The sequence below is a fragment of the Chelmon rostratus genome, chromosome 18 (genome assembly GCF_017976325.1).
Source record: "Chelmon rostratus isolate fCheRos1 chromosome 18, fCheRos1.pri, whole genome shotgun sequence".
NCBI classification, from domain to species: domain Eukaryota; kingdom Metazoa; phylum Chordata; class Actinopteri; order Chaetodontiformes; family Chaetodontidae; genus Chelmon; species Chelmon rostratus.
In genome coordinates, this window is record NC_055675.1 from 24,725,159 (window position 1) to 24,748,631 (window position 23,473).

The 23,473-nt window shown below is 48.5% G+C and overlaps 1 protein-coding gene across 3 annotated transcripts in view; it reads left to right on the forward strand.

The window, feature by feature from the left end:
* Positions 1-23,473, forward strand: part of cdc42bpb (CDC42 binding protein kinase beta (DMPK-like)) — a 40,453-nt gene that overhangs the window by 3,583 nt on the left and 13,397 nt on the right. For 2 of the 3 annotated variants that reach the window (XM_041958184.1, XM_041958183.1), the window contains exons 2-20: positions 4,274-4,365; positions 8,091-8,174; positions 8,368-8,463; positions 8,574-8,722; positions 10,321-10,414; positions 10,604-10,804; positions 11,383-11,631; positions 12,046-12,259; positions 12,341-12,448; positions 13,032-13,165; positions 13,448-13,690; positions 14,411-14,521; positions 15,727-15,971; positions 16,514-16,619; positions 16,950-17,074; positions 17,159-17,264; positions 21,853-22,001; positions 22,100-22,197; positions 22,476-22,555. In XM_041958184.1, the coding sequence (XP_041814118.1) occupies positions 4,274-4,365; positions 8,091-8,174; positions 8,368-8,463; positions 8,574-8,722; positions 10,321-10,414; positions 10,604-10,804; positions 11,383-11,631; positions 12,046-12,259; positions 12,341-12,448; positions 13,032-13,165; positions 13,448-13,690; positions 14,411-14,521; positions 15,727-15,971; positions 16,514-16,619; positions 16,950-17,074; positions 17,159-17,264; positions 21,853-22,001; positions 22,100-22,197; positions 22,476-22,555 (2,684 nt within the window). Of the gene's footprint in view, positions 1-4,273; positions 4,366-8,090; positions 8,175-8,367; positions 8,464-8,573; positions 8,723-10,320; positions 10,415-10,603; positions 10,805-11,382; positions 11,632-12,045; positions 12,260-12,340; positions 12,449-13,031; positions 13,166-13,447; positions 13,691-14,410; positions 14,522-15,726; positions 15,972-16,513; positions 16,620-16,949; positions 17,075-17,158; positions 17,265-18,657; positions 18,721-21,852; positions 22,002-22,099; positions 22,198-22,475; positions 22,556-23,473 lie in introns of all 3 variants that reach the window. The other variant, XM_041958182.1, reaches the window with a different exon arrangement.

Consider the following 23,473-nt stretch of genomic DNA (forward strand, 5'->3'; position numbering starts at 1 on the left):
CTGGTCCACTTTGTTCTGGCTCAGCCTGTTCCTAAGCACGGTTGCCCTGGTTTGGTCTGGCCTGGTTTGGCCTGGCCTGGTTTGGCCTGGCCTGGTTTCAGGAGCCGTTTGAGTGTCTGATGTTGTGATGAAGTCAGTTGATCGATGTGTTGATCGCTGATGTATTGATCTGAGTCTGACACATCCTGACACACTAACAGCTGGTGAAACTAGTTTCTGATTATCTTCCTGATGTAGAAGCGTCATCGTTTCTCTCTCTGACCTAAATTCACTCAAACTGCAGCTTTCTATAAATAATCAGCCTGAAGTCTCGTTCAGGAGTCCAGAACCGTTAACTGGTCAGACTGGCACTGATCAGAGCGTCACAATGTGCAACAGACTGATGATGAAGAGGTCAGTGTTTCTTCAGCACTGTCCCACAGGCCGAGGAGAGGGCGGCTGTATGATGTCATCAGAGCGTGACCAACCAGCTGCAGGTGGAGCGTCAGCAGTGTGACGTGATATCTGATGGTGGGTGCGGTGGTTTCCTTTGCCTCCAGCTTCAGACCGTCTGGTCCTGTCCTGCCTGTTTCACTCGCTGCACTGACAGCAGCGGGTCGCCGCTCGCTGCCTTTTCTTTTGTTTCACTAAACATGTGCTGTCTGAGCTCCACCTCAGCCCCCAGCTCCCCCACCTGTAAAGAACCTTTGATCGGCGCATATTGATACGCATCAGCACTCATGAGGTGCTTTGCATTTATGGTGTGGAGGTGTGTGGAGGTGTGTGGAGGGCGGGATGTGAGGCTGGTCCACGTGTGCAGGTTAGCAGGGGGACTGGAGTACAGGTGATTTATAAAGGGAACACCGCCTGCAGGTGTGAGTACACACACATAGTCCTGATCCTGCACCCCGAGAGACCAGAGTTCTTTAAAACTGGTTTCAATCATGTTCAAACCAGTTCACACAAACACTCCACTGGTTTAGAAACTGGTTTATGAACCTCGTATGTACACGTGTCAGGTGTGAACCCCATATGTACAGGTGTCAGGTGTGAACCTTGTATGTACAGGTGTCAGGTATGAACCTTGTATGTACAGGTGTCAGGTGTGAACCCCATATGTACAGGTGTCAGGTGTGAACCTTGTATGTACAGGTGTCAGGTGTGAACCTCATATGTACAGGTGTCAGGTGTGAACCTTGTATGTACAGGTGTCAGGTGTGAACCTCATATGTACAGGTGTCAGGTGTGAACCTTGTATGTACAGGTGTCAGGTGTGAACCCCATATGTACAGGTGTCGGGTGTGAACCCCATATCTACAGGTGTCGGGTGTGAACCCCATATCTACAGGTGTCGGGTGTGAACCTTGTATGTACAGGTGTCAGGTATGAACCCCGTATGTACAGGTGTCGGGTGTGAACCTTGTATGTACAGGTGTCAGGTGTGAACTCCATATGTACAGGTGTCAGGTGTGAACCTTGTGTGTAAATTCAGACAGGTTGGACAGGTGACAGACTGATGAGAACAAATCGAGGAAGACTAGAAACATAAACCACTCCCTCATCAACATTTACTGTTTGATGTAAGTTCCAGGGAACTCAAATTGGATAGTTTTGGTGATGTCATCTTGCATCATCAGAGCTTGTGGACCCACATGGAGACATCAAATGACAGCAGGTTAGTCAGCACCTGAACCTGATACCTGTCTGTATGTGATGAGCTCCATGAGTCCTCTGAGGGTCCCTGAGTTGATGGAAGTCAGTCTGGTTTTCAGGAATATCCAGGTCTTGTTTAGGGCTACACAACAACAATCCTGTTTCTAAAGATGTTTGGACTATATGTAAATCATAAATAAAGCAGAACGTGATCACCTGCTGTCTGTAGTTCAGGCTGTAGACTGTAGTTCAGGCTGTAGACTGTAGTTTAATCTGTAGTTCAGTCTGTAGTTTAGTCTGCAGTTTAGTCTGCAGTTTAATCTGTAGTTCAGTCTGTAGTTCAGGCTGTAGTCCAGGCTGTAGTTCAGGCTGTAGTTCAGTCTGTAGTTCAGGCTGTAGTTCAGGCTGTAGTTCAGGCTGTAGTTTAGTCTGTAGTTTAGTCTGTAGTTCAGGCTGTAGTTCAGGCTGTAGTTTAGTCTGTAGTTTAGTCTGTAGTTCAGGCTGTAGTTCAGGCTGTAGTCCAGGCTGTAGTTCAGGCTGTAGTTTAGTCTGTAGTTCAGGCTGTAGTTCAGGCTGTAGTTTAGTCTGTAGTTTAGTCTGTAGTTCAGGCTGTAGTTCAGGCTGTAGTTTAGTCTGTAGTTTAGGCTGTAGTTCAGGCTGTAGTTCAGGCTGTAGTTTAGTCTGTAGTTTAGTCTGTAGTTCAGGCTGTAGTTCAGGCTGTAGTTTAGTCTGTAGTTTAGGCTGTAGTTCAGGCTGTAGTTCAGGCTGTAGTTTAGTCTGTAGTTCAGGCTGTAGTTTAGTCTGCAGTTTAGGCTGTAGTTCAGTCTGTAGTTTAGTCTGTAGTTTAGTCTGTAGTTCAGGCTGTAGTTCAGTCTGTAGTTTAGGCTGTAGTTTAGGCTGTAGTTCAGGCTGTAGTTTAGTCTGTAGTTCAGGCTGTAGTTCAGGCTGTAGTTTAGTCTGTAGTTTAGGCTGTAGTTCAGGCTGTAGTTTAGTCTGTAGTTTAGTCTGTAGTTCAGGCTGTAGTTCAGGCTGTAGTTCAGGCTGTAGTTCAGTCTGTAGTTCAGGCTGTAGTTTAGTCTGTAGTTTAGTCTGTAGTTCAGGCTGTAGTTCAGTCTGTAGTTCAGGCTGTAGTTTAGTCTGTAGTTCAGGCTGTAGTTCAGGCTGTAGTTCAGGCTGTAGTTCAGGCTGTAGTTCAGGCTGTAGTTCATAAGTGTGTGTTTCTGTTAATGCCTCTGTGTGTGTGTGTGTGTGTGTGTGTTAATGTTTGTTAGTGTGTTTGTATTAATGTGTGTGTGTGAGTGTTAATTTGTGCGTGTGTTAATGTGCGTGTGTTAATGTGCGTGTGTGTTAATGTGTGTGTGTGTGTTACTGTGTTTGTATTAATGTGCATGTGTGTGTTTGTAGCAATGCCTGTGTGTAAATGTGGGTGTGTTTATGTGTGTGTGTTAGTGTCTTTCCATTAATGCCTGTGTGTGTGTGTGTGTGTGTGTGTGTGTGTGTGTGTGTGTGTGTGTGTGTGTGTGTGTGTGTGTGTGTGTGTGTGTGTGTGTGTGTGTGTGTGTGTGTGTGTGCGCGCGTTTGACCCAGATACAAATGTGCAGATGAATAAAAGATGAATGAGGAGCAGGGTCTGCAGGGTCTGCAGGGTCCTAGTGCCCCACCTGTTTTCAGCATCACTCAGTGTAACTGATGGATGTGATCGATCGTATAGATCCTGTTCATCAGTCTGCTGCTTCATCAATACTCTCGCCGCTTCAGTCTGATTGCCGATCATGAAAAATTAGAAACTAAGAACCGGCCTCTCTGGTCTCTGCGGTGCTTCAGTAAAGCCACAAGTGGTGATGGTAAACCGGGTCAGATGGGGGACAGTGATTGATATCTGTGAAGTCCAGGTTTGATTGATCTCCTCAGAGCTTCAGTTCAGCTGAGAGCAACGAGAACAACAACCAGCTGGCTTGTTTCAGTGTAGACCCTGTTTATACGTCTGTTTGATCCTGTTTCAGTCACACAGAAGTGACCTTTCTGTGATATTCATGGATTTATATGATCTTTGTGTTACTGTGAGTGTGTGTGAGTGTGTGTGTGTGTGTGTGTGTGTGTGAGTAAACAGTAAAACATAGAAGTTTGTGTAGTTGTACAATCTTGATATTTGTATAATATTGATACACTTTCTAATATTTGTTTGTTGTTTGTGTCTTATTTGTGTCCTCTGTGCGCCCTCTGTGTGTCCCCTGTGTGTCCCCTGTGTGTCCCCTGTGCGTCCTCTGTGTGTCCTCTGTGCGTCCTCTGTGTCCCCTGTGTGTCCCCTGTGTGTCCTCTGTGCGTCCTCTGTGTGTCCTCTGTGCGTCCTCTTTGTGTCCTCTGTGCATCCTCTTTGTGTCCTCTTTGTGTCCTCTGTGCGCCCTCTGTGTCCTCTGTGTGTCCTCTGTGTCCCCTGTGTGTCCTCTGTGCGTCTTCTGTGTGTCCTCTGCGTCCTCTTTGTGTCCTCTGTGTGTCCTCTGTGCGTCCTCTGTGTGTCCCCTGTGCGTCCCCTTTGTGTCCACTTGTGTCCTCTGTGCATCCTCTTTGTGTCCTCTTTGTGTCCTCTGTGCGCCCTCTGTGCGTCCTCTGTGTGTCCTCTGTGTCCTCTGTGTGTCCTCAGTGAAACCCTTCACCACCACAGTGAAGGACATGCGTCTGCACAGGGACGACTTTGAGATGCTGAAGGTGATTGGACGAGGAGCTTTTGGAGAGGTAAGAATCTCCTTTGACCTTTGAGCCCCCACCGGTCCGTCCTTCTTCTTCGTGTTCTTCCTCCTCTTTCTCAGTAGTTCACTTGAAAAATCTTCAGGAGAAACAGGAAGTGGTAGACAGGAAGTACAATCCTGATGTGAGCAGGAAACTCTGATGGCTTCCTGCCCTCAGACACTGGCTGAATACCACCTCCTCCTCCTCCTCCTCCTCCTCCTCCTCCTCCTCGCCCTGTTCAGACATTATGGATGATATTATTGATAATAACAGTAACTGGCTGCAGCTGTATGCACTACGACTCGACTGATTATCGGCTCTGATATTCACTGCTGATAATATCAGCTGATTTAAAGTGTGCTGCTGCGGCGCCGGTCCTGATGCAGCGGTGGTCTCCATCCCATCCACAGCGCTATCTGATTGGCTACATGTCGGAGTGACGGCCTATCAGCGCTGCTGTGTGACAGACGGGCAGAGGGAGGGCAGCAGATACTGAAGTTACAGTAAACATCACAGTCTTACGGTCTTGTCTTGTACTTTACTAAGTATTTCCATTCTCTGTTTTACTTGTAAAAGAATATTTTTGCACTGTGGTATTACTACTTTTCCTGAAATAAAGATCTGAGTACTTCTTCCCTGACTGAAAATAACACAAAACGTCTTGTGTTGCTGCAAAGCTCCAGCAGCACAGAACTGAAACTTTACACAAGTTTTCTGAGCTAAAACTCAATAAACAATAAACAGAAGAAGTACTCAGATCTTTACTTCAGGAAAAGTAGTAATACCACAGTGCAAAAATATTCTTTTACAAGTAAAACAGAGAATGGAAATACTTAGTAAAGTACAAGTACCTTCAAATTGAGTAAACCTGAGTAAATGTACGTAGCTCCATTCAGCCGCTGGTAATTCTAACTTCAACACTCAGATTTTCATTTTTATTTTTCATGATCATTCAGAAGAAAGATGGGTGAGAATATGATATTAATATAATATTTATTAATTGAAGAGTCAGAAGTCAGTGCCTGTATCACTGAACATGTGCTTCTGTGTACTGAGAACAACTCTGTCGCTTCCTGTGTTGCTGCAGGAAGTGTTTCCAGTTAAATGTGGCGGTGCATTTCCTGTTTATAACACAGCTTCCTGTCTTCTTCCTCTGTGCTTCCCACAGGAGCTCAGGTTTTTTTTAGTTCTCTCAACTTTACTGAAAAGACAAAGCAAGTGAACATGACATGAAGCAACAACACAGCATGTCTGTGAACGCAGCAGAGGAACCAAGAACCAAAAGATGAAATAAAAACCTGTCAAAGTGTTTCTGACAGTCAGCTGTATGCTATCATCAGCTTTTTATTTTCATTACATTTAGTCAAAATGTCTCCATGAACAGTCTGATGAATTAAATGTTAGCAGCTCCTGTTAGCAGCTCCTGTTAGCAGCTCCTGTTAGCAGCTTCTGTTAGCAGCTCCTGTTAGCAGCTCCTGTTAGCAGCTCCTGTTAGCAGCTCCCGTTAGCAGCTCCCGTTAGCTGTGTCATTAACATGTCCCCGCCTCCTGTCAGTCATTAACATGTCTCCGCCTCCTGCCAGTCATTAACATGTCTCCGCCTCCTGGCAGTCATTAAGTCGTGCAGTTAAGTCAGCAGTGCTGTGGAAACAAACACTGTTAATATTAAATCACTGAATATTATCATGATCTCAGCAGAGCATCAGTCGAGTGGAACTCTGGCGATCAGTTGTGGATCCCAGGCGAGATCCAGAGACTGTGTTGCATCACTATTAGCTGCTGTGCTACAGGTCCAGCTGTTTGATGACATCATTATCAGCTGAGATCAGCATCTGACCACATCTGTACACTGCTGTGTGTGTGTGTGTGTGTGTGCGCGTGTGCGTGCGTGCGTGTGTGTGTGTTTCTCTCCACATACCAGAGGAAAGGTGTGTCAGAGCCACACCTGCCTGCTGCCTCAGGATAGAAACACACACAGAGGTTTGTGTTGCTGTACTTGTGAGGGCAGTCCTCACTCTGATGTAGCCTGGTCCTCACAATCACACAGATACACCGTGAACACTCAGGTAAACAGACTCACAGGTAGACCAGACAGAGGCAGGACCAATCAGATCCACTCTGTGAATGTGATTACAGGTAGCTGAACAGTCGAGGTGTGGCAGTGAGCTCTTTGTGTGGACAGGTAGAAGAAGTCTGACGGGTTAATCAAAACAGCTCAGTGTAGGTTCACCTGATGAGGTGCTTTGTATCAGCCAGTTAGATACCTGCAGCGCACACACCTGGTGCAGTGACAACAACAACAACTCTCTCTCTCTGTCTCTGTCTCCTCTCTGTCTGTCTCTCAATTTCAATAAGCTTTATTGGCAGGACTGTAGATGAACAATATATCCAGAGCCCTTACAAATACAAAGTACAACAACAAAAGTAACCGAGCAAAAACAAAAACCCAACAGATAATTCACACAGAATTAGATTAGATAGATTAGATATAGAAACATAAAATTAGATATGTACATTAAATAGATAATTAACAATAATAACTTAAAAAATATATAATGAAAATAATGAATTTATATTCATGTATCAGAACCATTTCTCTGCAACACATGAGTTAAATAAAAAAGCAGATTGTAAGTATAGACAGGTGTGTCAGGTGTGTCAGGTGTTGTGATGGTCGTCTCTCAGTCTGGGACACAGTTTGACATATTTAGCTGCTGCTAAGCTGCTGACTCTGTTCTCTCCGAGGATGTGCTGCATTTTAATTTGATCAGGCAGAGAATCAAAGTCAGAGACTGAAACTTTTATTTTGGAGAGGAACTCTGCTCTCTCTCTCTGTGTTAATGTCTCTCTGTCTCTCTCTCTCTTTCTCTGTCTCTCTGTCTCTCTCTCTCTCTCTGTTAATGTCTCTCTGTCTCTCTCTCTCTTTCTCTGTCTCTCTGTGTTAATGTCTCTCTGTCTCTCTCTGTGTTAATGTCTCTGTCTCTCTCTCTCTTTCTCTGTCTGTCTGTCTCTCTCTCAGTGTCTCTCTCTGTCTCTCTCTCTCTGTGTTAATGTCTCTCTCTCTCTCTCTCTCTCTGTCTGTCTGTCTGTCTGTCTGTCTCTCTCTCTCTCAGTGTCTCTCTCTCTCTCTCTCTCTGTCTCTCAGTGTTAATGTCTCTCTCTCTCTGTGTTAATGTCTCTCTGTCTCTCTTTCTCTCTCTCTGTCTGTCTGTCTGTCTGTCTGTCTTTCTCTCAGTCTCTCTCTCTCTCTCTGTCTCTCAGTGTTAATGTCTCTCTCTCTCAGTGTTAATGTCTCTCTCTCTCTCAGTGTTAATGTCTCTCTGTCTCTCTCTCTGTCTTTCTCTCAGTCTCTCTCTCTCTCTCTCTCTCTCTCTGTCTCTCAGTGTTAATGTCTCTCTCTCTCAGTGTTAATGTCTCTCTCTCTCTCTCTCAGTGTTAATGTCTCTCTGTCTCTCTCTCTGTCTGTCTGTCTGTCTTTCTCTCAGTGTCTCTCTCTCTCTCTCTCTCAGTGTTAATGTCTCTCTCTCTCTCAGTGTTAATGTCTCTCTCTCTCTCTCAGTGTTAATGTCTCTCTGTCTCTCTGTCTCTCTCTCTGTCTGTCTGTCTGTCTGTCTTTCTCTCAGTGTCTCTCTCTCTCTCTCTCTCTCAGTGTTAATGTCTCTCTCTCTCTCTCAGTGTTAATGTCTCTCTCTCTCTCTCTCAGCGTTAATGTCTCTCGTCCCTCTCCCTCAGGTTGCCGTGGTGAAGATGAAGCACACAGAGAGAGTTTATGCCATGAAGATTCTCAATAAGTGGGAGATGTTAAAGAGAGCCGAGGTGAGTTTGTAGCCTGGTTCTTGGAACAGTGGGTCCAGTTCTGGTCAAGTTCTGGTCAAGTTCTGGTCCAGTTCTGCTCCAGTTCTGGTCCAGTTCTGGTCTGTTTGATCCAGATCACGTCATGATGACAGCACAGTCGTAGTTTTTGAAGTTTACATGTTGATGTTAACACGTTACCGTGTCACCTGTACAGACGGCGTGTTTCAGAGAGGAACGTGACGTCCTGGCTAAAGGGGACAGCCAGTGGATCACGACTCTGCACTACGCTTTCCAGGACGACAACTATCTGGTTAGCATTACTAACACGACTACGCTAGGTTTAGTACTGCTGTTGCTCATACAAGTACTGTTGGGGGGGTTGCAGTTATTGATCATGTATTTTGATGTGTTGCTCTGCAGTACCTGGTGATGGATTACTACGTGGGCGGGGACCTGCTGACTCTGCTCAGTAAGTTTGAGGATCGTCTTCCAGAAGACATGTCCAAGTTCTACGTGGCTGAGATGGTGCTCGCCATCCACTCCATCCACCAGCAGCACTACATCCACAGGTACTGCTTAGACCGGTTCTACTGCTGCCAGGAGGGGGGGTGATGCTGAGAGCTGTGCAGTAACCAGCAGACAGGAGGGGGGGTGATGCTGAGAGCTGTGCAGTAACCAGCAGACAGGGGTGGTTTCCATGGTTACCATGGCTATGGAACTCTGACTACACAACAAACACAGGGTCACATGACACTATCGCTGAAGTATAAATAATGGTGTGTGTGTGTGTGTGTGTGTCAGAGGAAGTCCGCTCTTTTCTGGCAGCGGTGTCTTCTGGGAAATGTAGTCACATCCTGTTCAGCAGCCTCCGTTTTCCTTCCTGTGTAAAAACTGGGCCCAGTTCCATTTCAGTCTCTGCACACTCTGGGCTGTGTCCCCAGTCTGTCCGCCGTCTGTAACAAAACCAAGTGATGGAAACTTCAGACGATGACTTTAACCTCCTGCCTGGACGAACACGCACTGGGAGGAGTAGCCGGTCGTTGGAAATGTGAGAAGTGGTGTTGGTCGTGTGGTCTCCTCACAGCCGGGGACATGATGCTCTAGTAGAATCGTGATGTGGCATCGATTCAGCTCGCACACAAACAAGCAGCTGTGTCGTCCACACCAACAGGTTTGGTTTTAAAATGACGACCATCTTCATCCAGACACGGTCTGGATCACACCTGTCTGTCTGCTCGATGTGGTGTGAGACACAGATGTTGCACCACATTTCATCGCACTCATTGTTAGCTTCAAGCTATGACACGTCTTCTTCTGCTCAGCTTCAGTCTGACGTGTCTTTGTCGGAGGCTGAAGCCCGAAGCAGCTGCGTCACGTCTGTCACAGTCTGTGACTTCATTGGGTCAAATGTGTTGAAAATAAATGTGTGTTGTGACCAATGACAGATTCTTCTTCCACTGTTGATTTCTGTGTCAGTTGGGCTGATAAGTGTTGCATTACTGCCACCTGCTGGACGGATTCAGCTTCACAGTGTCCACACTGGTGTGATTCTGAGTTTTGTCACATGTGAACCTGTGTGCTGGTTATGTGCACCCCTGCTCATAGTGAGAGATGGTGGAGAGAGGTGTGCTGTGTGCTCTCTCTCTCTGTTATTTACAGTCTGTTGGTCTTCAGTCTGACTGTAACCATAACAACCAGCCTTTACTCTGTCTCAGAGGGAAACTGGTTTAAAAATACAGAGAGGACCTTTCTGACTCTCCAAATAAATGATTATTGAATCATGAATCAGAGGTTTCCAGAACTGAATCACCAGATTCACTTCACATGTCCTCATTTTTTGTGAGTGAGGCAGCCAAACGTCTCCCTGAGAGCGTTTTCTCCTTCCTGGTTGTCAGTTAGACGGGATGAGAGGACACGAAGAAGCTCTGACCTTCGTCACTCTTTGACTTGAGTCAGTTTGTTGTGTGTAATCGGGACCACGTGTGAGTTCAGCAGAGATAGAGTTATGTGTTGGAGCACACCCCTGGAACTGTGACCTGAGACGACAGCCCAGGTGTGATGGTCCAGGTCATCCCAGCTGTTTTGTGTCCAGAGGTGATTGGCAGCTTTGAATCTGTCGTTTTTAGTTCAGCCTGTTTAATGTGAATGTTTTTAATGTGTTTCACAGAGACATCAAACCGGACAACGTCCTGCTGGACGTGAACGGTCACATCCGCCTCGCTGACTTCGGATCCTGTCTCCGCATGATGGAGGACGGCACGGTAACACAATCACTCTCCAAAAGGCTTCTTAAAGTCAGTGTGATAGGTTCATGTTAGTTTTTAGTTCTGTTTATGTTCCTGTCTACTGAGCTCAGCTGCTCTGAAAGTTAACTGGCCTCACCTTCTGCCCTGAGTCCTCCACTCACAGCATTCAGGACTTGCCCTGTGGTCTCACTGGTTTCGGTGCAGGTGCAGTCCTCAGTGGCGGTGGGCACTCCAGACTACATCTCCCCAGAGATCCTGCAGGCGATGGAGGACGGGATGGGCCGCTACGGACCGGAGTGTGACTGGTGGTCTCTTGGGGTCTGCATGTATGAGATGTTGTACGGTGAAACACCGTTCTACGCCGAGTCGCTGGTGGAAACCTATGGCAAGATCATGAACCACGAGGTCAGTCTGTTGGTCTCTCTCCTGTGGATCCTGTTCACACTTCATTTAAAATCACTGAGATCCTCCTTTCTTTAACAAAACCTTAGAGTCAAAACACTTCCCAGATTTATGTCTGACATGGTTTGGTCAGATTATTTTGATAAGAAAAGTCGTCACCAGGTGACGTCGTCAGAGACCATCAGTTAACCAGGTGACTGATCAGTGTAAGTCAGAAACCTGAGCGATGGTCCAGCCTGATGAGACGAACAGATGAGTTTCAGCTGCTCGATTGTTTCCAGGTCTGTTTGTCTCCAGACTCTTGTCCCACTTCCTCTTTTCTAAATCTGAACTCGTCCCTCAGTGGACGAATGAGCTGCTGTCCTGCTCTGCATTTCTCTCTCATTATCCCTCTGCCTGTCTCTCTGCCTGCCTGCCTGACTGTCTGTCTGCTTGTCTCTATCTCCCTCGCTCTCTCTCTCTCTCTCTCTCTCTCTGTCTCTCTCTGTCTCTCTCTCTCTGTCTCTCTCTGTCTCTCTCTCTCTGTCTCTCTCTCTGTCTCTCTCTCTCTGTCTCTCTGTCTCTCTCTCTGATGTCTCCAGGACCGTTTCCAGTTCCCGTCCCATGTGACCGACGTGTCCGAAGATGCCAAAGATCTGATCCAGCGCCTGCTTTGCTCGAGGGAACGTCGACTTGGGCTGAACGGGATCTCCGATTTCAAGAGCCACCCGTTCTTCAGCGGGATCGACTGGGACAACATCCGGTCCACCGAGGCCCCCTATATCCCAGACGTGTCCTCGCCCACTGACACCTCCAACTTCGACGTAGATGACGACGTCCTCAAGAACCCGGTGAGGACGACTGTCGAGTATTAAACCCACAGTAATGGTTGTAAACCAGTTAGAGCAGGCAAGTCAAACCAAGGCCAACCAATCAACATCAAGGGATCACTCAGTTCTCAGCTGATTCATTGATTCCAGCCTGGACTGCTCCTCCTCGGTTGGAACGAAAACCTGCAGCCCTTCATGGAATCGGTTTGACTTGCCTGAGTTAGAGTCCCAGTACCAGTGTTCCCATTAACAGGTCTGAGGGTTCTTTGTAGTCTTTCGGGCACCGGGTCGACATCAAGTTTCCCGGCAGCTGTCCGGCCTCAACTCTTTCAGATCTTGACCAACTCGTCTGAGTGACCCTGTGACCTTTCCACAAACAGATACACACTTAAGAGTACAAAGATGGTTGAGTCTGACAGAGTGTGCCCCCTGCAGGACATCAGCCCGCCAGTGTCTCACACTGGTTTCACTGGTCAGCACCTCCCCTTCGTCGGCTTCACCTACACCACGGACAGCCGCTTCGCAGACCGCGGCTCTATCCCACAGGAGGACGAGGTGGAAGGAGGAGGAGGCCAGGAGGTGGAGGCATTTGAGAGGAGGATCCGCCGTCTGGAGCAGGAGAAACAGGAACTGAACCGCAAACTGCAAGGTGAGAGACACATGTCAATGTCAAGTGTACCAGTCTTTACTGTGCTGTATGTACTCCCTGACCTCTGGCCCCTTTCCTTAGAGTCAACCCAGGCCCTGCAGGCTCCGGCTCGAGGAGGGACTCTAACCCGAGACAAAGAGATCAAGAAGCTGAACGAGGAGATAGAGCGGCTGAAGAAGAAGCTGGCAGGTCAGACCGGGAGTCGTACTCGTACTTGTGCTAGCAGTGTAGTGCTAGTAGCAGTGGTAGCAGCAGTAACAGTACAAGAAAGCAGAAATAATTATATTTGTAGCAGTCAGAGATTTAATTACATCTCTCCACACGTGTGAACAACACAAACAACAAAGACGATGTTGATGTTGGACCAGTTCTAGTGGAAGCACTTCACTCCTGGATTCAGAACCAGAAGCAGTGCTGGTAAAAAGCAGTACTGGCAGTAGTAATAACAGTAGTGATAGTTGTATAAGTAAAACAGGAGTGCCAGTCAGTCAGCAGTAACGGCAGCAGCAGTATTAGGACTTTAGTTTTAGTTTTGGACCATCTTTAGTGGTCCATCTTTAGTGGTCCATCTCTAGTGGTCCATCTCTAGTGGTCCATCTTTAGCGGTCCATCTCTAGCGGTCCATCTCTAGCGGTCCATCTTTAGTGGTCCATCTTTAGCGGTCCATCTTTAGCGGTCCATCTTTAGTGGTCCATCTCTAGTGGTCCATCTTTAGTGGTCCATCTGTAGCGGTCCGCGCCCTGCAGGTGAGTAAACCCCTCTGCTGTTCTAGACTCTGACAGGTTGGAGCACCAGCTGGAGGAAGCCGTCACACTCAGACAGGACTACGAGAGCTCTGCCTCCAAACTGAAGACCCTGGAGAAGCAGGTGAAGACTCTGAGACAGGAGAAAGACGAAGTCCACAAGGTACTTGAATGACTGATCGCTGATTGGTGCTCTGTGATCATGTGGTTCGTGATTACTGTTATCAGTATAAATAATTGAGCTCTTAGATGACAGTTCTGGGAGTTTGAACCACAGATACTCAGCTGGCTGGAAATGTATTATGGGGTCCAGGTACCTTGGGCCCTGTCAGGATCAGGTCTACTAGAATTCAGTTTCATTGTCCAGAGGTCTGTTGTGATTCAGTGCTCTGAATGAGAGCTGGTTGTTGTGAAGCGTACTGAAGCTCTCCTCCTTCATGAGCAGCAGCTCACCGACTCTCTGGAGCGTCTGAGGAGTCAGACGAAGGAGTTGAAGGAGGCTCACTCTCAGAGGAAGCTGGCCCTGCAGGAGTTCTCCGACCTGTCCGAGAGGATGGCCGACCTCCGGTCCTCCAAACAGCGTCTGTCCCGCCAGCTCCGGGACAAAGAGGAGGAGATGGACGGCCTCCTGCAGAAGATGGACACGATGAGACAGGAGATCCGCAAGACCGAGAAGAACCGCAAGGAGGTGAGACAGTCCTTAAAAGTTTCTGACTCAGCAAACTCCTGCCGCCGATGCAGATCACGAGATGTGGTTCAAAGATCTTCAGTTCAGATGATTTTCTATATTTTCTACATGAAATCTTCTGAATATGAAATATTCTCAACTCAAGGTGCTCTTACTGTCACATGGGGGACCGTATCAGCAGCGGGGGTTGGACTCAGAGGGGATTACTCCCTTCACTCACGCAGTGCTGGAGGATTGAAAGTGGTGTTAATGTGATCTGTATCCAGGAACGTTACCTGGATAATAAACGGTCTGATCTTACCTTTATGTTCACACCTGGTATTTTTAACACTTTCTCGTGGTCCTGATTGAGATCAGATCTCGTACTCAGAACAATGACCCCCCTCTGTGTCTGCCCTCTGCCTGTATGCTCTGATATTCTAGTCTCTGATGTGACCTGAGCTTCAGTTTCTGTCTTCCTGACAGGAAGTTAAAATGTTCACTCTGTACTGAGTGAATATATTCGATCAGAAGCCCCGACCGACATGACCAGCAGTGTGTTTCATTAAGTAATTTGGAGCTGCAAACATAATTTGGTCAATCGATGAGTTGATCAGAAGAAAATGAATCAACTAATTTGAGAATTGATTAATTGCTTCAAAAATGTTTGAACTGTTGACCGACAAGACAGGAAGGAGGGCCAGACCTTCAGAATAAAAGCAATGTGGATGTGTTTCTCAGCTGGAGGCTCAGCTGGATGATGCCAAGGCGGAAGCATCAAAGGAGAGGAAGCTGAGGGAGCACAGTGAAGGCTACTCCAAACAGATGGAGGCAGAGCTGCAGTGCCTGAAGGTCAGAGGTCACACACACACACACACACACACACACTGAAACAGACACACACACACACACACACACACACTGAAACACACACACTGAAACACACACACTGAAACACACACACACACACTGAAACACACACACTGAAACACACACACAGACACTGAAACACACACACACACTGAAACACACAGACACACACAGACACACTGAAACACACAGACACTGAAACACACAGACACTGAAACACACAGACACTGAAACACACAGACACTGAAACACACAGACACACTGAAACACACAGACACACACACACACACTGAAACACACACACACACACAGACACTGAAACACACACACAGACACTGAAACACACACACACAGACACTGAAACACACAGACACACACTGAAACACACAGACACAGACACACACACTGAAACACACACAAACACACACACTGAAACACACACACACACTGAAACACAGACACACACACACACAGACACTAAAACACACACACACACACTGAAACACACACACACACGTGTTGTGTTGATATGATGTTGTAAGCTCTAACTGTGATTGAATGCAGTATTATTACTTTAACCAGAGTAGAGGGTCTGAATACTTCGTCCACATCTGGCGTTCAGCACAACAGCATCAAAGTTACGTCTGACAACTCCTGAGCTGTGATGGGGGCGAGCTTAGCTTAGCTTAGCTTTGACACCTACAAATGACTGTGGAGCCCACGACGTGTGTGTTTAATGCTTCAGTGATGTTTGAGCGTAAGCCCCGCCCACGCCAACCCCCCGAAATTCATGTTCGGCGTGTCAGTGCTTTGCTAAATTTGTTGTGTTAGCACCTTTCATTAGAACGGCTCTGTATTATTAATCATAATAATCATTATAAACTCTGTGGCGAAGCACAACGTTTCAGACCTGTACCCGGCCGTCAGCACTCGTTAAAGATCGGTTTTTAGCTTTCCTTTGGAAACATCCAGCGAGCGGCCTCCTGATATCTGCAGGTAGTTTGTCCCAAAGGCTGCAGCCCTGATTGTCTTTCTGAAGAAAGAAAGTTTTGTTGTCTTTAAAAAGTCACAGTAATGAAACGGGGCCTGGAAGAGTCTCAATAAAGCACCAACTGATCAGTCACGATCATAAGAACCACACTCTGAAACACAGTCGCGGGTGACGGTGGTTCTGGTTCTGGTCTCAGTCTCAGCAGGGTCGGGGAGCGTCGGCTGGGGGGACGGAGTCTCAGCAGGAACTGTCCCGTCTGAAGGCGGAGCTCGATAAGAAGGTCCTGTTCTACGAGGAGGAACTGCTGAGGAGAGACTCCGCCCACTCCTCAGAGATCAAAAACCTCCGGAAAGACCTGCACGAGTCCGAGGGGGCTCAGCTCGCCGCCAACAAGGAGCTGCTGCAGCTCCGAGACAAGCTGGACAAGGCCAAGAGGGACAGGTGAGTCCTGACCCAGGTTAAACAAGAGGGACAGGTGAGTCCTGACCCAGGTTAAACAAGAGGGACAGGTGAGTCCTGAACCAGGTTAACTAGAGGGACAGGTGAGTCCTGAACCAGGTTAAACAAGAGGGACAGGTGAGTCCTGAACCAGGTTAACTAGAGGTACAGGTGAGTCCTGACCCAGGTTAAACAAGAGGGACAGGTGAGTCCTGACCCAGGTTAAACTAGAGGGACAGGTGAGTCCTGAACCAGGTTAACTAGAGGGACAGGTGAGTCCTGAACCAGGTTAAACAAGAGGGACAGGTGAGTCCTGAACCAGGTTAACTAGAGGTACAGATGAGTCCTGAACCAGGTTAACTAGAGGGACAGGTGAGTCCTGACCCAGGTTAAACAAGAGGGACAGGTGAGTCCTGAACCAGGTTAACTAGAGGTACAGGTGAGTCCTGAACCAGGTTAACTAGAGGGACAGGTGAGTCCTGACCCAGGTTAAACTAGAGGGACAGGTGAGTCCTGAACCAGGTGTTTTGTGTGTGTTCCTGCAGACAGACGGAGATGGATGAAGCTGTTGCAGCTCTGAAAGAGAAACATGAACGAGAGAAAAACCTGCTGACAGAAGAAAACCGCAAACTGACGGCTGAAACCGACAAGGTGACTGACGTAGTGCAGGTCTCAGTGTGGTTCAGGTGAACTGCTGGAGGGTCCTGCAGTGGAGGTTTGGATCAACAGTTCGAACCTGATCAGCTCATTTTGTGCTGCTGTGTTTCTGTTGTTTGATAAACTTCAGGTCACGTTTGACGCTGTTTCTCTGTCAGTGTTGGTTGTTCGTGTGAAGGTAACTCACTTGTCATGTGATCGTCCCGGTCGTTGCAGCTGTTGTTTCCTTTGAACTAACCGGTCAATCAGAACGTACAGCGTGTCGTGGTGCTGCCGTCACTGCACATGCTCAGTTAGTAACCGCACTCCTCTGGTGGCCCTCAGCTGTGTTCGTTCGTGGACAAACTGACGGCTCAGAACCGTCAGCTGGAGGACGAGCTTCAGGACTTGTCTTCAAAGAAGGAGAGCGTGGCTCACTGGGAGGCTCAGATCGCAGAGATCATCCAGTGGTGAGTCCGACCGTCTGAACGTGTGATTCTGTGGTCGTCCACCAGGGGGCGCTCTTTATTTAACACGTGTGGATGTGTGTTCAGGGTGAGTGACGAGAAGGACGCTCGAGGTTACCTTCAGGCTCTGGCCACCAAGATGACGGAGGAACTGGAAACCCTGCGCAGCTCCAGTCTGGGAACAAGGCCTCTGGTAACACACACACACGCACACACACACACACGCACACACATATATACACACAGAACCAGTTTGGAACCAGTTCAGGGCCGACTAGCAACACCAGAGATCCCACAGACCTTGAATACTGAAGAGACTGAATTTCTTTATGAAAGCGAGTCCTGGAAGACGACGACAGTCCTGGAAAAGACCTGTTTCCTGTCCCTGAATTCATTCCTGAGCATCTCACCTTCTTACTCTTACCTGGTTTTCATGACATGTTGACGTGACGGTTGTTCAAAATGAATCTGAACCTGAACCTCTGTAAGAGCAGGTGTTTGTTTAGCCTTCCTCAGGTGAGGTAAGCAAAGGCCCCGCCCACACAGTGTCAGTACAGCAACACACCTGTAAACAAGATCCCTCATGATACATACAGGGACTGACACAACACTACACACCGGTGTCTGTACTGTCTGTGGTCCTGTCTGTCCCCTCCACATTCAGTCCTCCTCTGTCTGCTCTGTTTGTAGTTGTCCTCTGTCCGTCCTTTTATCTGCACTGTCTCTTCTGTCTCTGCTTCAGTCTGTTCTGGTGTCTGTTCGAGGGCTGGGCGATGAAATAACCTCATCATGATAAAGTTGAGACCTTCTGACTCGGTGTGGACAGATGTGAGAGCCAGTCAGTGTGCCCCCACCTTTCCACCTGAAGCACTGTGTATCCAGTTTATCCACTGGAGAAGACAGTGGATGTGAAGTGCATGTCCTCTGGTGAAAGAGGGGAGAAATGAGTGGAATGGACGTGGTTTGGATTTCTCAAAAGCAACAAAGATTAAGACTGTCTGACGGAGCCAACCAAACAGGAAACACAATAAATCACCTGGGCAGGTAGCCTCCCAGCGGCTGCATCATTACTGAATCAGTTCTGAGGCAAGCTCACTGGTTTGGTTTAGTCGAGGCAGAGAAAACAAAGTTATTCAACATTTTATTCCGAAATATATTCAAGACCGAGCCTCGACTAGGCTCGACAAGCCTTACCTGTCTGCACAGTTAAATGTTTGTGTCATTCTGTTTTCATGGTCACAAACTACCATAAAATATCTTCATTAAAATACTGACGAGTATTGAGATTGACCAACATGGAAAAAATGATGATGATCATGTTTATATCACTCAGCCCTCGTCCATACTGTCTGTCCTCCTGTCTGTTGTCTGTATTTGAGTCTGTCCTCCTGTCTGTTGTCTGTATTTGAGTCTGTCCTCCTGTCTGTTGTCTGTGTTTCAGTCTGTCCTCCTGTCTGTTGTCTGTGTTTCAGTCTGTCCTTGCGTCTCATCCGTCTGCACTCTGTATTCCTGTCTGTAGTGTCTGTATTTGTGTCAGTTGTTCTTGTGCTCTGTGTGTTGATATTTCCTTTAATCTGCCCTCTCAGCCTGAGTCAGGAGTGGCCACGCCCCCTAAGAAGCCCTGGCCTCCCATTGGTGGAGACAGGAGGGTGAGTGTGTCAGTCACTGCTTCTAGCCAATCAGGATTCACTCTGCCTCTTTATGCGCGGGGTCTGAGAAGCTTGCATGGCTATTGGCTTGCATGTCTGCCACTCATAATAAACCCACAATGGGCTCCGTCAGTGAATTCCCAGAGGCTGTTCCAGGGGTTTGTTTTCACAGCCTGCACATAAAACCAGAACCCTGACGCTGAAACAGAACCACAGGGAACACGAGACGGTCACAGGAACATGAGTCCGTCTGAGTAGGACAGTGATGGCACCAAGCTTCCTCCAGGTCAGACATCTGTCTCTGTGTCCAGATGTGAGTCAGAGACGTCCAGTTTGGTTTTCGAGGTGTTCTGTGGGTGTTTTCGGAGAACCTCGGTTGGCAGCACTCAGTAGTGGGATGATCAAAGCTGAGTTTATTGTCAGTTGTAATTCCAAGGTCCATGAAGCTGTTCACCATCTCAGCTGGCTCACTGTGGAGATGTGGCAGTGGGGGTGCTGGGTTTCACTGAGGACTCCCCTGGTCTTAATGACATTCAGGAGTGGGTGAGTATCTGAGTACCGCTGAGTGAAGAGGGACATAGAGTACTGACAGGCCATGACTGAGTTACTGCGAGTGTGCATGTTTGGCTGAGTCATCTGAATATTTAAATACTGTGTTGTGGGGGCGGCCTGAGACCAGAAGCAGCCATGTTTACTTGTGTTAACACTTTGTGTTGTGAAAGTGTTTGCAGTCCAGTCATGTTGTACGTCAGAATAGTGAAGCTGTCCAGACCAGGGTCCTCATCGGGAAAGGACGTGTCCAGCCAGGTCTCAGTCAGGTCTCAGTCAGGTCTCAGTCAGGTCTCAGCCAGGTCTCAGCCCGGTCTGTCAGGTCTCAGCCAGGTCTCAGTCAGGTCTCAGCCAGGTCTCAGCCCGGTCTGTCAGGTCTCAGCGAGGTCTCAGCCAGGTCTCTGTCAGGTCTCAGCCAGGTCTCAGCCCGGTCTGTCAGGTCTCAGCCCGGTCTGTCAGGTCTCAGCCAGGTCTCAGCCAGGTCTGTCAGGTCTCAGCCAGGTCTCAGCCAGGTCTCAGCCCGGTCTGTCAGGTCTCAGCCCGGTCTGTCAGGTCTCAGCCAGGTCTCAGCCAGGTCTGTCAGGTCTCAGTCAGGTCTCAGCCAGGTCTCAGCCCGGTCTGTCAGGTCTCAGCCAGGTCTCAGCCAGGTCTCAGCCAGGTCTCAGTCAGGTCTCAGCCAGGTCGCAGCCCGGTCTGTCAGGTCTCAGCCAGGTCTCAGCCCGGTCTGTCAGGTCTCAGCCAGGTCTCAGCCAGGTCTCCGTCAGGTCTCAGCCCGGTCTGTCAGGTCTCAGCCAGGTCTCAGCCAGGTCTCCTTCAGGTCTCCATCAGGTCTCAGCCAGGTCTCCGTCAGGTCTCAGCCCGGTCTGTCAGGTCTCAGCCCGGTCTGTCAGGTCTCAGCCAGGTCTCAGTCAGGTCTCAGCCAGGTCTCAGCCCGGTCTGTCAGGTCTCAGCCAGGTCTCAGCCAGGTCTCCGTCAGGTCTCCGTCAGGTCTCCGTCAGGTCTCAGCCCGGTCTGTCAGGTCTCAGCCAGGTCTCCTTCAGGTCTCCTTCAGGTCTCCATCAGGTCTCAGCCAGGTCTCCGTCAGGTCTCAGCCCGGTCTGTCAGGTCTCAGCCCGGTCTGTCAGGTCTCAGCCAGGTCTCAGCCAGGTCTCAGTCAGGTCTCAGCCAGGTCTCAGCCCGGTCTGTCAGGTCTCAGCCAGGTCTCAGCCAGGTCTCAGCCAGGTCTCAGCCAGGTCTCCGTCAGGGCTCAGTCAGGTCTCCGTCAGGTCTCAGCCAGGGCTCAGTCAGGTCTGCGTCAGGTCTCCATCAGGTCTCAGTCAGGTCTCAGTCAGGTCCCAGTCAGGTCTCCGTCAGGTCTCCATCAGGTCTCAGCCAGGTCTCAGTCAGGGCTAAGACATATGTCTACCAAAAGGCCTTCTCCACCACCCGACATGTAGCATATCCACTTTTCTACTCTTAGATTGTACTTTGATAGAACGATCGAGGGGAGAGGAGGGTTAAAGGGACATTTCTTGGATCTTTTTTGTGGGCTGGAGTCGGATGGCAGCTGGGATGGCAGCAGGTGGAGTGAAGCTGCAGAGGATGGAGCTCTGGTAGGAGCAGAGAGTTTTACTGTCACTGATCCATAGAACAATAACTGTGATCCACACTGAAGGACTTGACAACACATACTATGGATTACTAGTCTTTTTGGTCCAGCTGTGAGTGATCCAGGATTAATTTATGGCTGCCGGTCCTTGTGGTAGGAGCAGGTTTTGAGGAGGTTCTACAGGTCTTGCAGCATTCTGTGAAATCGTGCAGTTCTTCAGATTTCAGTGGTTCTTGAGGTAGTTAAGATGTCCTTTAGAGTAATCCAGTGGGACTGCAGGGGTCCAACTTGTCCCAGTTTGGTTTCCAATAGTCTTTGAGGGAGCTCACAAGATCCTTGAACCAGCCTTGGGGGTCCAGGGTCTTTGCTAAGCAGAGCTTAAAGACCATGTGTTCTGTGTCATCATGTCACATGATGATGTCATATCCAGCAGCAGCATCAGTGACATCACTGATCCGGATGGGTCAGATACTGTGTGCTCATTGGCTGACTGCTCCATCTGTTATTGTCTGAAAGGCAAACTTCACCGTAAAGGTGCTTTCAGGCGGCAGCTTCACCACCTGCCTCCCAGCAGCCTGCGATCGTCCCCGCTCCAACGCCACAGGCTGAGCCACAGGAAGCAGCTGAAACGGTTTAAATAGTTCACAGTCTGACACAACTAACCCGGCAGGTTACTGGTACCATAAATGTTGTTTATCGTCACAGAGCTGATAATCAGACTGTGAAGCTGCTGACGCTCCTCATTGATCCTTCTGTCCTCTGTTGGTGAGACATGTAGAGTCAGCTTCTGTATCGTCTCTGTAGTTTCTGTAGTCGCCGTCTCCCCGCCCCTCTCGCCATGACGACGCTGAAAACACCGGAGAAACCGCTCAGTGTCTCAAAGCACCTGAAATGATGTGTTCCTGCCTTGACGATAATCAAACAGCTATTTGTGGCGTCCGCATACACGATACAAGCAGGCCTTCATTACTGACCCCCCCGTCTCGCTCCTGTAGGACCCCCTGTGGAAGGTGCGACGCAGTCAGAAGCTGGACATGTCGGCTCGTCTGGAGCTCCAGTCGGCTCTGGATGCCGAGATCAGAGCCAAACAGCTGGTTCAGGAGGAGCTGCGCAAAGTCAAAGCTACCAACATCAACCTGGAGAGGTCAGAGGTCACACAGAGACACGTCTCACCTGTCCCACCTGTCCCTGTCTCCTAACCTGTGTCTCTCCTCACCTGTCTGTCTGCTCGCCTGTCTGCAGTAAGCTGAAGGAGTCGGAGGAGAGGAGCAGGGAGATGGGGGAGCAGATGGAGACTCTAAAGAAAGAGATGGAGGAGAGTCACTCCCGCTCTGACAAAGGTGAGACCACCTGGAGTCTGGCAGGGTTCAGTTCAGGACTCTGACAGTTCGGGCTCTCCTTTGTCATATTTGACGTTTCATAATGTTTCAAACATTTTCTTTGTGCTACTTTCAGAGTTTTGTAAATGATGACATTGTGACACTTGACTCGGTGTCCCCCCTCTTTTGGAAGCAGAGTGTCATGGTCTGAGACGGACAGCGGGGTGGACCGTGGTGTAGACATTAAAACACCATGAGACGTGAGACGTGTCGATTCTAACCTCTCTCTCTCTCTGCAGGGCTGAAGCTTCCAGACTTCCAGGACTCCATTTTTGAATATTTCAACACGTCTCCTCTGGCTCCTGACCTCACCTTCAGAGTGAGTCACCTGTCTGTCTGTCTGTCTCACCTGTCTGTCTATCTCACCTGTCTGTCTGTCTGTCTGTCTATCTCACCTGTCTGTCTGTCTCACCTGTCTGTCTGTCTGTCTGTCTCACCTGTCTGTCTGCCTCACCTGTCTGTCTATCTCACCTGTCTGTCTGTCTATCTCACCTGTCTGTCTGTCTCACCTGTCTGTCTGTCTGTCTTACCTGTCTGTCTGTCTCACCTGTCTGTCTGTTTCATCTGTCTGTCTGTCTCACCTGTCTGTCTGTCTGTCTGTCTCACCTGTCTGTCTCACCCTGGCGTCAGTCGCTGGTTGTGATTCGATGTACATGAATTCATTAATCATTCTTTAATAAAGTTGATCTGATCTTAATTCTTTAAAGAACAGATCACACCTCTTTACCTGTTTTTCCTTTTTGAAGCTTTGAGTCTTTTAGAATCAGTTCATACAAGGAGACACTTCACTGAAGCTCAGTCCAGCAGAGGAATATGAAACTGTTCTCTTCTATCTGAAAATGATATTTATATATCATACATGTATGTATACGTACTGATTTGACTGGCTCACACACATCAGCGTGTTTGTTTACATGATGCCATCACATCAGCTAATCAGCAGACAGATCAGGAACACTGAGCACTGATCGATCAGACCATGAAGCGCCAAGGCCCCGCCCCCTCTGTGGGGACAGACTGAGACTTTTCAGAAAAGACCTGAACTTATTTAAATTCTGCTGATCAATATCCCAAACTTTCACACAGTGAAAACAACAAGAGCCAGCGGTCACTCAGTGTTCCTGAATGACGCCGTTAACCACAACGCCGCCTCTCGTTAGCTGGTTTCAGAGCTGCTGAAAGGAAACCGCCACGTGTTCTGTCAGGGAATGACCCTCACACAGCTGGAGCCTGATGC